At 47.2% G+C, this 14,317-nt stretch overlaps 2 protein-coding genes across 20 annotated transcripts in view; both read right to left on the bottom strand.

Moving 5' to 3' along the window:
- Window positions 1-660: 660 nt before the first annotated feature.
- PAFAH1B3 (platelet activating factor acetylhydrolase 1b catalytic subunit 3) lies at window positions 661-7,013 on the bottom strand. 3 transcript variants are annotated; one of them, XM_083456125.1, is made up of 6 exons: window positions 6,816-7,013; window positions 5,955-6,050; window positions 3,923-4,012; window positions 3,707-3,823; window positions 1,510-1,632; window positions 661-1,295 (listed from the first exon to the last, which is right to left on the bottom strand). In XM_083456125.1, exons 2-6 carry the CDS (start codon window positions 6,033-6,035, stop codon window positions 1,029-1,031), a joined length of 678 nt encoding a protein of 225 aa, XP_083312251.1. In that variant the 5' UTR covers window positions 6,036-6,050; window positions 6,816-7,013; the 3' UTR covers window positions 661-1,028. The 3 variants fall into 3 exon arrangements, with proteins under 3 accessions (XP_083312251.1, XP_083312253.1, XP_083312252.1); XM_083456127.1 differs by lacking the exon at window positions 6,816-7,013 and adding an exon at window positions 6,652-6,669; XM_083456126.1 differs by lacking the exon at window positions 6,816-7,013 and adding an exon at window positions 6,133-6,580.
- A 3,443-nt stretch (window positions 7,014-10,456) lies between these two features.
- LOC310684284 (uncharacterized protein) overlaps window positions 10,457-14,317 on the bottom strand; it is a 28,455-nt gene continuing 24,594 nt past the window's right edge. For all 17 annotated transcript variants that reach the window (XR_014514726.1, XR_014514727.1, XR_014514728.1 and 14 more), the window contains 2 exons: window positions 13,029-14,025; window positions 10,457-11,085 (listed from right to left, as the gene is read on the bottom strand). Coding sequence is in view for 14 of the 17 variants with exons in the window: in XM_083455156.1 (XP_083311282.1) it covers window positions 10,916-11,085; window positions 13,029-14,025 (1,167 nt within the window). In the remaining 3 variants the exon portion in view is untranslated. The remainder of the gene's footprint in view (window positions 11,086-13,028; window positions 14,026-14,317) is intronic.

Below are 14,317 nucleotides of genomic sequence, written 5' to 3'. Positions count from 1 at the left end.
CACCTGTCCATTTAGAGATGAGAGCCTGCACTTCAATTACCTAAAGGTTTGGGAGGGAGCAGCTTTAGGGAGAAGGTGCCATTATACAGAAGGACCAGCTTTCTGGATCTTGCATGTGCTCCATCTGATTCAATATTCAACTACCTAGCAAAGATTCCAGGGAACAAAGGTGATATTCCCTGCTGCAGAGGCGTAATAGGCCCTCCATGGAAGGTTCATGCATATCGGTGGTGAACTATAACTCCCATCATCTGTGACCACTGTCCATGCTGACGGGATTTGGGGTCTCAACGGGAGCTGGAGGGCTTCGTTCTCCACCGCTGCTATTACACGCTGTGGCTAATGCTTTGACAGTTCTATACTAATCCCTGTAATTTTTCAAAGCCTGCTTAAGGCAGGCCACCCCCAGAGAATAGGATAGTGCTTTGGCAAACCTCCATTTTCGTTTGAGAAGTCGCTGCTTGCAAATCTGGGACAAAAAAACCCGCACCCAGTCGGAATCCTAGACTTGGAAAGGATCGCAAGGGCCATCTAGTCCAACCCCCTGCAATGCAGGAATCTTTTTGCCCTGTGTGGCGCTCAAACCCACAGCCTTGAAATTAAGGGTCTCATGTTCTACTGGGTGGAGAGAAAGAAGAAGCCAGTCTTGGAGACAAGAAACTTTGTGCACCGCTTTTATTAAGTAAACATAAGCAAGTTCCCATCAACTTGCCCTGTGCCCAACTTAATTTTTTGGCAAATGCCGGCCAACAGGCCCCCCAACCCCACAGTCTCCCACAATCACTTAACAATCTACAGAACTAACATGCGGAAAGGGATTTGGGGGAGAGAAATCAGCATTCAGTGCTGAATACTAGGTAGATGGAGACATAACAGCTTGGGAGGGAAGCTGTATTTATTGCCTGCCCACTTGAAGACTGGAGGAGAGGTGGCGGGAGAGACAGCATTCTAACTTCTGGGGAGATGTCCCTTTGCAGCCACCCAGGCCAGAGCGTGGCTCCATCTTGGCCACAAGCGACAGCATTTGGTCAAGGGCTTTGAGCGTGGCATTCTCCCAGCAGGCAAAGCAGCAGCCGGTGCAGGCCGGGGCAGAGTCTGGCGTAGCCGTTGCGGGTCAGGTGGAGGTAGTCGTACATGTCGTGGTGGCTTATGGTCCCGTCCGAATGCACAAAGCCCGGGTCGACGTTGAGGAAGGAGGCGTTGGGCAGCAGAGGAACCTTTGCCTCGAGCAATTCGTTCACCCTGCTGTTCTTCTCCCGCAAGGGGTTGGGGTTCTTGCCCCGCGGCAGCAAGCCCTGCGTCGGAGGAGACACAAGCCGATTAGAAAGCAGTGCAGACCTTATGCTAGGGTTTCCCGGACTTGGGGTTGTTTTGGGACTACGGTTCCCATCATCCCCGACCACCGATCCTGCTAGCTGGGGATGATGGGAGTGGTAGTCCAACAGCAGCTGCCTTAAACCTTCATCCGTCCCACCAGAGCAGTCCCGCCCAGACACCCTTGGCACTCACCAACACCACCACGCGGGCCTGTGGCTGCTGCTGATGGATGACCCGCACAATGGCTTCTATGCCGCCAGCCACCTGCTCGGCAGTGTGGCCGTGGTTATTGGTGCCCACCCAGACGACCACGATCTATGGGTAAAAAGAGGGTGGGGGAATGGGGGAATCAGTTTCTCTTGGAGAAAGGAGAGGTTGCTGTCCCGGCCTAAAGAAAGCCACCCGCATCGTTACAACAATTATTTTCTCATATGTAAAATAACTAAGCAAGTAATAGACATCACCCCAGAATTGGCCCTACTAAACATCTTCCAAGACAACAATGCCCATTTACACCACAAAGAACTCATAACCCACCTACTCTCAGCAGCCAGAAGCATCATAGCCAGTCACTGGAGAGACCTGTCAGGAGTAAGTATGGACCGATGGTACCAAATAGTATGGGAAACAGCCCTACTAGAAAAATTAACTAATAAACTGAAACTGACACGGGGACAAACAGAAGAAGACGCCTTCACCCCGATATGGCTCCCCTTTATCACATACACAGCCCAACAGGACAATGACAATAATCCACCAACAGCATACAAATCAACATGGCTAACCTGATCCAAAACACACACACACCTCACACACGAAAACAAAGATCACCACAGCCAATCACAAGCAAACAATCACACCCTAGGCCAACCCCAACCTCTCTCACCACTAAAGGAACACAAGTGAACAACACAAACAACGCTGACCCCAAACTCTACATACATTAAACATAATAGAAACACCGCCACCCGACCCCACCCCCTTCCATCTTCCCTCTCTCCACCCCCCTTTCTTTTTTCTTTTTTTCCCCTTTTCTTCTCCCCCTAATGCCTCAACAAATGAAATGGATTTGTAAAAATGTTACATGGAAAAAACAACAACGAGGCATTACACTTACTTCTGTAAAACAAGAAAATCCTTAATAAAATATCAAGATTAAAAACAATTATTTTCTCCTGTAGCTGAAGATTCCTCCCTGCAGGGATGGAATGTTGCTGTATTCCCATCAACCACAGGTTCCCCATCCTGCTTTTAAAGCCACAATTGGGCTTTTTTTTTCTCAGCAAAGGGGGGGGGGAGTCTCTCCCCTAACCAGTGGCGGCAGCGACAAACAGTATGGGGATGGGGCGATTGGGGCGAGCTGTGAAGGGGTGGGTTTTTTGGGGGGCCAAGGTGCAAAGAGAATGGGGTTAGCATTGGGGTGGGCGAGCAAGGATGGAAGCCCCTAGCTGATGTTTTAAAAGCTTGTTTCAAGTCCTTAGGCCTGGCAGCTACAGTATACAGTGGTACCTCTAGATATGAACGGGATCCGTTCTGGAGCCCCGTTCACATTTAGAGGTAAACGTAACTAGCGACGGCGCGTCTGCGCGCACACGTGCCGCTTTTCGCAGCTTCTGCGCATGACGTCATTTTGAGCGTCTGCGCAAGCGGAAAAACCCGGAAGTAACGCGGTCCGTTACTTCCGGGTTGCTGAGGAGCGCAACTTGAACGTGCTCAACTCGAAGCATATTTAACCCGAGGTATGGCTGTATGCTTTACAAGGTGCAGATAATCTGAGCAAATCGGGAGAAGTAGTCTGAACAGAATTTCCAGTGCTTTCTTCTTCTTCTTCCCAAGGGCTCGTTAACTAGTGAAAGCAGAATTAAGCAAAATAAAGAGACATAGGCATATGATGTATGCGTCACAGAAACTGAGTTAAATATTATTTGCGAAGAGATTATGCAAGAAGGGCTACTGTCGATTTATCTTTTCATCCTCCCTTGTGAGTTTTTGGATACGTCCTTTCGAAAAAATGCCAAAGCGCGCGCGCACACACACACACACACACTCCTAGAGGCAGAATAAATTATGCAGAAAATATGAAAATCTGTATGATTTCCTGCTAGTAGAACAGAAACAAACCTAACTCTCCTTAAAGATCAGCAATTACTTCCTCATCCTGCTCTATGTTCCCGTACCACTGCTATCCAATCTCGGATGCTTCCCATAAGGAGACATCTCTTGGGAAAAGCTTTAGGATCACGGGAGAGTGCTCAATCCCTGGCATCTCCAGTTTTTAAAGGATCTTGGTGATCAATGCCTCTGAGATCTTGGGAAATGGCAGTCAGTAAGTTCTGGGCTGGATGGACCAATGGTCTGAGTCGGCATAGGACTATGTCATAAAGATTACCTTTGGTCGGATGTGCTGCAACTCCCCATTCTGCAGGCGCCAAAGCACGTGCTGGGTGGCATCACCCCCAATGCCAAAGTTGAGGGCGTGTAGAGGGGAGAAAAGCTCTCTCCAGATCTGTGGGGGAGAGAGGAAGCGAATCGGCTGTCAGACTATGAAAAGAGAATTCCACTTACCCATCTCGCCCCTTACAGGTTTCTTTCTGAGCCACCTTACCTCAAACTGGTGCAGCAGCTGCACCAAAGAGTCTCCAATGAAGACAACCTCTGGTTCCTTGTCTTTGCTATCAGCAATAAAGCGATGGTGCTGTTTTATGGGGAGAAAGAGGGCAAATTTCAAGAGACAAAGCTAAAAAAAAGGGAACGTCATTAGGTGGAGAGAGGAAGCAACCCAGACCAGTTTCAAAATGAGATGCAGGTGAGACTCACTATAGTCTTAAAATATACCTAACTTCGCACAGGAGTGCCGCCTTAATCCCTGCAATGTTAAGGCTGCGCACACACCAATTCTTCAAATCACATTAGAAGCACATTCCTCCCTCTCAAAGAATTCTGGGCAATGTAGTTTACCCCTGACAGTGTTACAATTCCCAGAAACCCTTAACAAACGAAAAGTGCCCAGAATTCTTGGGGGCGGGGGGGCGGGGAATGTGCTTGGAATGTACCTTAAAGTTATATTGCGTACGCAGCTTTTGTGTATTGTTACCGCCAAGCATTTCCCGTTCACTTACCACACAAAAAACTGCCATGTATTTGCATGCCAAGACATAGAAATGGAAAAAAACTCCACTGTTATTGTCCACCCTGATGGGAAAGAAGTACCGGTAGCTAAAAAGGCGGCTAAAAGGGGTACCTAACATTCATAAAGCACTTTCCACATTGTAATGTGTGAGGTGGTAGCCAGGCCAAAGGTGAGAAATTAGGCTTAGAAATGGAACCTTCCCAGGGGGCATAAATGTGCCCCATGCAAACTCAACACTCCATTATTGGCCTTCATTTAGTGGTGGCTAAGAGTGGGTCCCACCTCCCTTTACAGATTCAGGTGAGCCACACTGGTGATACCAGCACCATTTTCTTTTGTAATAGTAATAATAATAATAATAATAATTTTTTTATACCCTTCCCATCTGGCTGGGTTTCCCTAGCAACTCTGGGCGGCTTCCAACAGAACACTAAAATACAATAACCTATTAAACATTAAAAGCTTCCCTAAACAGGGCTGCCTTCAGACGTCTTCTAAAAGTCTGGTAGTTGTTTTTCTCTTTGACATCTGGTGGGAAGGCGTTCCACAGGGCGGGTGCCACTACTGAGATTATGAAGAAAGAGGAGGATAGGAGGGCACATACAAGGTTGAAATATTAAAAGCAGGCCCTGGCCCTAGCCTGCAAAAGCATCTCCACCAATAAAAGTATTACTATTTAAGGTGCTCTGTTGGTTTTGCTGCGATAGACTTGACACAGCCTACACTCCTGAAACATTAAAAATAGGTCCCATGTTGATAGTTAAATGAAAGTCCTACAACTGAGGAGGTAGTAGGTGGTTTTATCGCTCTGCACCACAACAGCACCCTTTGCAGGGATGGGGCTCCGTTCTGCATCCTTCTCAGGATTAGCACATTGGCAATTCTGGCCTAGCACACAAGAAGTGAGCACACAAGCACCTGTACACTGCCTGAGGACCATAATGCACTATCGCCTCCACTGTAAGTCATTTGGGATTTCGCTTGTTGTTTTCCATTTTGGGAGAGAAAGTGGGTCGCAAATACTAAATGAAAACTGCAAAGGCAGGAACGACGAGGGCCTTCTCCAGGAAGGGCACTGAGTAACCAAAAAGGTCAGAGACAATGAAAACTAATAAGGCTACTCAAAGAGCCCATTGGGGCAAGTGAGAGGCAAGAGTCTTTTGTCTGTTTCACAGGTGGTTCATTCATAAGGATATTTCCCTCCCCTTTTCACCTTCTCCTACATTTGCTTTGTTGTCGTTTTTTTAAATGCTGCATGTAACCTGCTTCTTTCTTTCTTTTTGCGGGAGGGTGCATGCGTTTCAATCTAAAAATGCAAATATTTTGCAAGCCTTTCGAAGCTGCTAACTGTGACTGCCACCATTTGGAGACGTGCAAACGAAAATCCTGGAAAATGCAACTGCACCCTCCCAAGGTGGAAAACTATTCTCTCCCCCCCCCCTCCTTGCTTTGTTCTCTACAGCCCGCCATCCTCCCAATGGGCCATTGAGCCAGCTGGGCCTCTCACCAGGGACATCCATCGCCCATCCCCTTGCACATCAGTGACTGGGGTCGGGGTGCTGGCTGGGTTCTTGTCGCCGTCACTCATGGTCCCTTGTGGCTCCTGGGAAGGCGAGAGCAAGAATGAGACCTCACACAATGAAAGCCCCCCCGCCCCACCTGCCCTGCACAGGGGACTGCACTACCTAGCCAGGGAAGGGAGGGGACTGTGCACACAGCACCCAGTCCAGGAAGGCTAATTGCACGCGGGCAAACCTTTCCCTCTGACCCTCCCGTCGGCGCGAGTGGTTTAGTCCTTTCTCATTGGCTTCACTATGAATCGACAGTCCCATTTCTCAAAAGAAGGGGAATTGGTTTTATGACATTGGTCTTTCTCGTTCGGGATCCTCCCGCTTCAGGGCAGACAGCACTAGGCAGCGTGATAGTAAAATTATATTTTGTGGGCGTGGTGGTGAGGAAAATACATAGGAAGCAGGACAAAATTTTCCTGCAGGCTCCCCTTTTGATACAATAGCTCTGTCCACTGCTTCCCCCTCTGTGTAGCGCATAGTGGTACAATCCTCAAGCTCCAAAGATGCCCCCTCAAGGCGAGTGGGAAATACCAATAAGCACAATGGGGGGAGTGAAAGCGGTTTGCCCACAGAACCTCCCCCAAGGTTATGTAATAACTCAAGGTTCCTGCTTGTCTTTTAAAGCACTCTTACCGACGAGCTGGAATTAGGTTTCCTAATTAGGTTTCCTCAGGCGAAGGGGAAAGGGAGTTTGCCCGATTTCCTCCCCCTCTCGTGCGCAGTGGTTCGGTCTGACCTTATCCGCTCTACGCTTGATACAGGCAGTACCATTTGAATCGGAGGGGGGAAATACTCACGGGGTTGATCTGAAAGAAGCCAGTTGGTCCAACCCTTCAGCGGCGGGAAGAGCCCCTTTAGCCGCCGACTGACTTGACGCTCAAGCCACCTTAGCTCCGCGCTTGGAAGCGGTTGCTTGTGCGGCCTCGGCGGAACCATTTGACCCCGTCATTTGAGGGGAGGAGGATGCATTCCTTCGCCACTCCCCCATCTCGTGAAGGAAATGGTACCGCTGTTCCATTCATCCTCCGGCTGTTCCTGGTACCCTCCTTCCGGTATAGGGCTGTGCTGTGCATCTCCCCTCGGCTGCTGCTTCCTCGGTGCCGCCTTACGCATGCATCTCCAATGGGCGTCAGCAGTTGGTGCAGGCAGGATTTATAGAATCAGAGACTTGGAAGGGACCCTGAGGATCATCTAGTCCAGGATCAAACCTGCAAGCTTGGCAGTATCAGCATCATGCTCTAACACAGCAGTTCTCAACCAGTGTGCTGCCGTGGCACCCCGAGGTGCCTTGAATAATGGTCAGGGGTGCTGCGGGCACCACTGGCCTCCATCCCTTTTTCCATCTCTCCCTCCCCTGATGCCTTCTCGTGTCCCTGCCTCCCGAAGGCTTGCACATCAGTTTGTTTCAGCAGCCTTGGCTACAAGCGCCCCAGGGCAAATGACTGGCCAGGGGGTGCTTCCCAGGCCGCTGTGGGGCAGTGGGAAGAGACACCTCTCTCTGGGGTGGGCAGCTCAGAGACGGAGTGGGGCAGCACCTGCTTCCCAGAAGACTCCCAAGGAGAGAGGAGAGGAGGCTGAGAGAACACTTCACAAGGGTGTTCAAAAAGGGATGAGGGGCTGCCAGTTCTGCAGGCAAGGGTTGGCATAAAGGGGCTCCTGAGCCCCACAGGGGTGCCGCAGAAAGAATGTAGTTGGTCAAGGGAGCTGTGGGCTCAAAAAGGTTGAAAACCTCTGGTCTAACCAACTGAACTATCTGAAACTCAGTATCAGATCCAACAACATTTGTGCTCATGAATGGTTTTTGTGTGTGATAGTAGTTGGAAGCAATAGCTGTACAGTGGTACCTCAGGTTAAGTGCTTAATTCGTTCCAGAGGTCCGTTCTTAACCTGAAACTGTTCTTAACCTGAACCCCCACTTTAGCTAATGGGACCTCCTGCCACCGCCACGCCGCCAGAGCACGATTTCTGTTCTCATCCTGAAGCAAAGTTCTTAACCCGGGGTAATATTTCTGGGTTAGCGGAGTCTGTGACCTGAAGCGTATGTAACCCGAGGTACCACTGTATAATGTTTTCCTATTCGGTAGTGTACATTTTTAGATTTCTGCATTTCCTTACATTTATATAATGATCACCACACCCTACAGGTGCCATGAGAATAAGGCTACTGCCTCTGTATTCCACACTGCCTTAGCTCCTGCACATCTGGCAGAAATTCACGTATTGAAATAAAGGCATTTCAGCCCTGCCAGGTAAAAATAAAATTGGCAACACTTTCTATTTGGGGGCGAATGGGAGAGAGAGCAAGCTAATAGAAAGCCAGGGGATATTTGGCTCTCCATATTTTGTTGACCTGTAACTCCCTGAGTCATAGTAGCTGGGACTGGCTGGAGTTGGGAGTCCAACATTTGAAGAGCCAGAGGTTCTGCATTCCTGGCTTAATGCATTCCCACAACCATTTGGAAGCCCAGTGTATTCCTGTAACCATTCAGAAGTTAGCATGGGTCATTCTTTTTAGAATCACAGGATGGGGGTGGTGAAAAAAAATAACTTAGCATTTGTACAGCAGACTGTTAATAATGTGTTAAATACTTTGACACAGCCATCCCTACAACAACCTTGTAAGGTGGATCAGTATTATCACCTTATTGCAGAATGAGGTGCTGGGGCTGAAAAAATACTCCAAGCCTGCACAATGTGTGACGCATTAATCTGAATGCAGCCAATTGGCCACATATTGTCCACCACGTTAATGAACCTCCTATTTTTGCTGCAAGCTCCTGGATGGTCATATTATACAGCTGATAAAGCGCTGCATTTAGCTCCAGGATTCACAAAGTTGTGCTGGCCTGAAATAGTGGCCTTGCTGATGCAAGTTTTAAACCAAGGACTTTCCAGCGCTTCGTATATTGAGGCCTAGTCTACCCCATAGTGGTACAGCCACACCTGGAGTGGCACTTGAATATTCACATTCACGTGTGAAGAAACATTGTGTGTTACTACAGTAGTTCGAAAGCACGCCAGTGCAAGTAGATAAATAAGTACCACTGTGGCGGGTGTGGTGGGAAGGTAAACGGTGTTTCCATGCACTCTGGTTTCCGTCACGGTGTTCCGTTGCACCAGAAGTGGTTTAGTCATGCGGGCCACATGACCCGGAAAGCAGTCTGTGGACAAATGCTGGCTCCCTCGGCCTGAAAGCAAGATGAGCCCTGCAACCCCATAGTCGCCTTTAACTGGACTTAACCGTCTAGGGGTCCTTTAACTTTTTACCTATATCCAAATAGGGACTGACCAGGAGAAAGCTGTTGCATTCTCTCTCTCAGCCACACAGGGGACCCATTTTCCTGAGAATCTCAACAGAAAAGCAATAGGAAGGAATAGTGCTGCAGATCAACCCTGAAGGTATGGCATTGTAGGCATGCCTGTACCATACACTAGGTTGACTGTCCCACTGCCTTCTGAGGGGTCTAGAGAACAATAGCAGATAATTCTCAGCCTCTTCTCATAACTATAGTCTGCAAGGTTCAAGCTTGTCCTGAGGATGTTCTCACATGTAGAACTTAAATTAGTGTTGCTGTCCCTGTATCTGAAATTCAAAGGTCTCTAAGCTATTTTAGATAGAATGTTTCTGCTTATCTTGCATTAATAACCAAGGCTTGTATTTTAATTGTTTTAAGTTGCTCTGTGCAATATGAATGCATTGGAAGGCCTGGATGCCCATCTTTCTAATAAACAAATAAATGGGGTGGTTTTGAGTTACTTGTTTCTGGAATTATTGTTTATGGTAAACTGTGATGTAGACTCTGTGGGCTTGGAGAGCTGATAATGAAAGCCTGCTCTAGAAGTGTGAACCTACAGAACACGGCCCCACCTCCTTTCGCTAATACATCAATCCTTCTCCCCTTTCTGGCAGAAAGGTGGAACAACAGAACAGTCCAGTTTGGAGTGAGGGAGATCATAGTATGATCTACTGCTGCAGAACAAACCTCACTTAACATCTGCTTGATATTTGCTGCAGAGGGTCTCTGTGACTGTATATGTATATGGGAATATGTATATGGGAATCTGGTACACGTCACATCTGGTACAAGTTTGAGAACTTTTTTGTTTTAAAAATACTTACAGTTCTTGTTGTGGGTGTAAGTTGGAAAATGTATAGAAGTGTTTGTAAAAGAATTCAGCATGCAAAGGAGAAATTAACTGTGACACATGGTTTTCTCCTCTTACCTTGTGGTTTTCACTTATGGTGTTCTTGCATACCCTCAAAAACCAACATGCTACATAAGCTTACAAATACAACCCTATTAATATATTCTGAGTGCAGAATTTCAGTATCGCTCTAATTTAGAAAACTCGGATCCTTCTTGAAATAGCACTAGATAAAGCAAAGTGAAAAATCTTTCAAACTTCAGCCTGGGGATAAAAATCAAAACAACTGCTGTTGTGTCTCAACATTTTATTGGCAGCGTTCATGTAGGGAACGTAACACATGTCTTGTTCATTAATCATTTCAGTGTGATTTATTTTTAAATGGTAGAAATCCATTACAATATCCCATTTCTTCAAGAAGGAACATTAACTGCTTACGCTATTTGTTAGAAAGCTACTCCAACATGCTATTTTAAAATCTAACATTTTCTCAAAACCCTTTCAAAAACTCTGCCTGTTGCCTGGCACTGAACTAGTTAAAAATGAATTGAATGTGTTAAGTGATGCTGACTTTGTCTTGCCACAATAAAGTGGTTGCAATAACTCAGCTGGGGATCTGAAGGAAAGAACTGCAGAGGCTGTGCCCCAGACCATGCCCTGTTAAAAGATCAGGAGGGAAGGGCTTTACCCAACTGAAGCCCTTCTTTTCACAAAGTATTATATATGCACGCACCCTCCCACTGTCAGAAGCCTAGGTGGGGAGCGAGATGGAGCCCATCTGGCCAATGCTTAGGGAAACAGAGGGGGAGGTGTTGGCCTGGTGGAGGTGGCTCGGCTGTTGTTGGCTTGGTGAGGCTTGCTGAACAGACTGGCTGCATGCTTGCTTAGATGCGAGGAAGTCAGGCGCTGCTTCTGTAGAACCTACACAGAACAGAGAAACCCTGTTAGATCTCTAACAGTGCAGCTCAATGGCTTCAGACCTCACCTGGAGTACTGTGTCCAGTTCTGGGCACCACAGTTCAAGAAGCACACTGACAAACTGGAACGTGTCCAGAGGAGGGCAACCAAAATGGTCAAAGGCCCGGAAACGATGCCTTATGAGGAACGGCTAAGGGAGCTGGGCATGTTTAGCCTGGAGAAGAGGAGGTTAAGGGGTGATATGATAGCCATGTTCAAATATATAAAAGGATGTCACATAGAGGAGGGAGAAAGGTTGTTTTCTGCTGCTCCAGAGAAGCGGACACGGAGCAATGGATCCAAACTACAAGAAAGAAGATTCCACCTAAACATTAGGAAGAACTTCCTGACAGTAAGAGCTGTTTGACAGTGGAATTTGCTGCCAAGGAGTGTGGTGGAGTCTCCTTCTTTGGAGGTCTTTAAGCAGAGGCTTGACAACCATATGTCAGGAGTGCTCTGATGGTGTTTCCTGCTTGGCAGGGGGTTGGACTCGATGGCCCTTGTGGTCTCTTCCAACTCTATGATTCTTCCCCTATTCCTACCTATACAACAATCACACTGATCTTGTGACAGCCATTCAGACAGGCCTCCCGCAGGGTGTCAGCCTGCTATTTGTAAATACCATGTGGCTGACCTGGGTTTGTTCCAGGTCAGCTAGAAGGTAACATGATTGGAATTGCATTGCCTTCTGCCTGATCCGGTGTGAACCCAGGTCAGCTACAAGCAGTAAGTTGACACACTGCAGGAGCCCTGTATGAATAGCTCCTAAGTGGCAACACCGTAATTGCCCCTTTTGAATTCTTTCTCTCAGACACTCTGGGTACTCTGCACATCATTATGACCATGATCCTTAAATCCCATGATTCTCAAGTTGACTGCAATGCGACTAATCCGGAATAAGTGATTTGAATATTTCTGTCTGTGTTCTGAGGAGCCCAGCTGTATGACCTCCTGTGTAACCTCTTGATGCAAAGGTGATGGTGTTTAAACAAAGGAATTCCAGCATAGCTATATGAGATGTCTAGAGCAGGTTTCTTCTTTGCACCATGGACACTGCCACTTGGTACTTCCTTGTATATGGGAAGATCAGCAGAAGATTCTCAGTTTGGGAGAAAAGCAATATGGGTGTAGGTATGTTTTGGTCACAAATCAGGTTTCCTGATAAAGGAGAAACCTGCTGAAGCTAGTTTGCATGCATTCTTAACAATTTCTCTGCAAGGACTGTTCTTGCTAACGGTAGGAATGTTCCTATACATCAACAGATCAAATCCTTTTTTAAAAAACAACAACCCAAGAATCCAGAATTAATATCTACAGAGCGAAATAAAGATCCCCTCATTCCAGATTCCATGTCTGCCTGTACACGTGCTTAACATTTTGTGCAAATTCCTATGAAAGCAAACAAATTGCTACAGGTAGCAGTGCTGCATCATGGAAGGGCATTTCCAAAATTTAAAATACTTCAGTTTTGTATAGTGAGTTTTTCTAAAAGCTCAAATGCACATATTTGCATACATTATTTCAATAACCCTCACAACAGCCCTGAAAGGTTTACCAATATTATTATCATCATAACTGTTATCCTCCAGCAAAAAAATATCTAATTTTTTTTTAAAAGTCCAGTGGCTATCACAACTGCAGCCAATTTCATGTTGATTGTGTAGTGTGAAGTTTTTTTGTTGTTAGTCCTGATCCTACTGCCAATCACTTTCATTAAGTTCTAGTGTGTTTATGTGTGAGAAAAATAAAATAAAATCTCTATATACAGCCCTCAGTTAGGTATATTTTGGGTACAGGGTGCTTTCTGCACATGTCATTGCTCTTTTGGAGACACAGTTTTCAAAAACACTTGATAACACATATTAGTCCTGCTGGCATCGATTGCAGCTGCATTGTCTATAGTGTACCTTCTGGGTCCTTGCTCCCTGGCGCATTGTGGCTTCTGCCATGTTCTTCTCTTTCCTGTCCCTTGCTGGAATGCTTTCCTTCTTGGCTCTGTTGCTGATGGCATTGTTGTGATTTCTGCCCTGGGGGGGAAACTGGCTCTGGGAAACCTTCCTGAGCTATAATGTAGGGGGTAGGATTCAACAGTGACAGCCTGGGAAGCATGTGCAGTTCCATCCCAAATGGAGTGCATGGGATGCCAGTTTGTAGGGGCACTGAAGTGACAGACACATCCATTGGTGGGACACAGAAGGGCAGGATTTGAGGGCCACTGTGAGCGGAGCTGGATGGAGCAAGGACCTCAACATTTGTCTCTGAAATCCAACCACTGTCTACAGTTTGTGGCATGCAGATGGTATGTGGCATGGAGCCTGAGGCTGTGTGGTAGGTTGCCACGTTTGGGGCAAAATGGTGGTGGCTGACACTGGAAGTCCCTCTGAGGCTGGGTTTGACAGCTTGGATGCTGGAAACCATTACAGAAGTCGCCACTTGGGGTGCCCGGGATGGAGCAATTGAGAATAGATGGACATTTTTGTACTGCTGGGGAAGAGCACTTCCATGGAGTAACGGAAGGAAAAGAGGCCCTGGGGCCTGTTCTCCATGAGCACTAACTGACTCTGGGGACAGCTGGGTTCCTTTCAAAGCTATGTCCTTGGAAGCCTTTACAGGCTGAATGTCACATGGAGGCATGTAGTATGAGGGATGCTGCTGGAAGGGACTGGCCACCCCGGGATTGTGAAATGTTGCTGAGGGGCGTGTGAAAGCTGATGAGGCCAACAGAGCAGGTGCAGAGCTGGCGGGGGGCAGAAGACTGGAAGTGGCCAAAATGGGACCTGGCTGGGGAGCATTTCTTAGCACCATCAAGGCTTCAGCAGCCTCTTTCTGCAGCTGTTGTTCAGAAAGGGGGGATAAGATAAACCCCCTGGTGGGCCAGACCGAAACATGAGCAGAAGAGGTTGGCTGAAGAGAGAGGGGGAGAGACTATTAACCTCATGATTAACAAACAGACATGAACTAGATTAATGAACGTCTCAGGTACAGATTCTGCTTGTTCTTTTGCAGAGTTTGGGGAACAGAATAAGAGCAGGGCAAATCTTGCATCCTTCTTTGCTGGTGGGAAAGAACAAAGAGACCTGCAACACCTTAAAAGACTTAACCATTGTATTATAGTATAAGCTTTTGTGGGTTACAGTCCACTTTATCAGAAGCATGAACTGATGAGAAGGTGCTAGCTGAAGCTTCGCCCATGCAG

Source organism: Podarcis tiliguerta (genome assembly GCF_965153285.1).
Source record: "Podarcis tiliguerta genome assembly, chromosome: 8".
Taxonomy (NCBI): Eukaryota; Metazoa; Chordata; class Lepidosauria; order Squamata; family Lacertidae; genus Podarcis; species Podarcis tiliguerta.
This window is presented reverse-complemented; position numbering and strand designations above follow the sequence as displayed.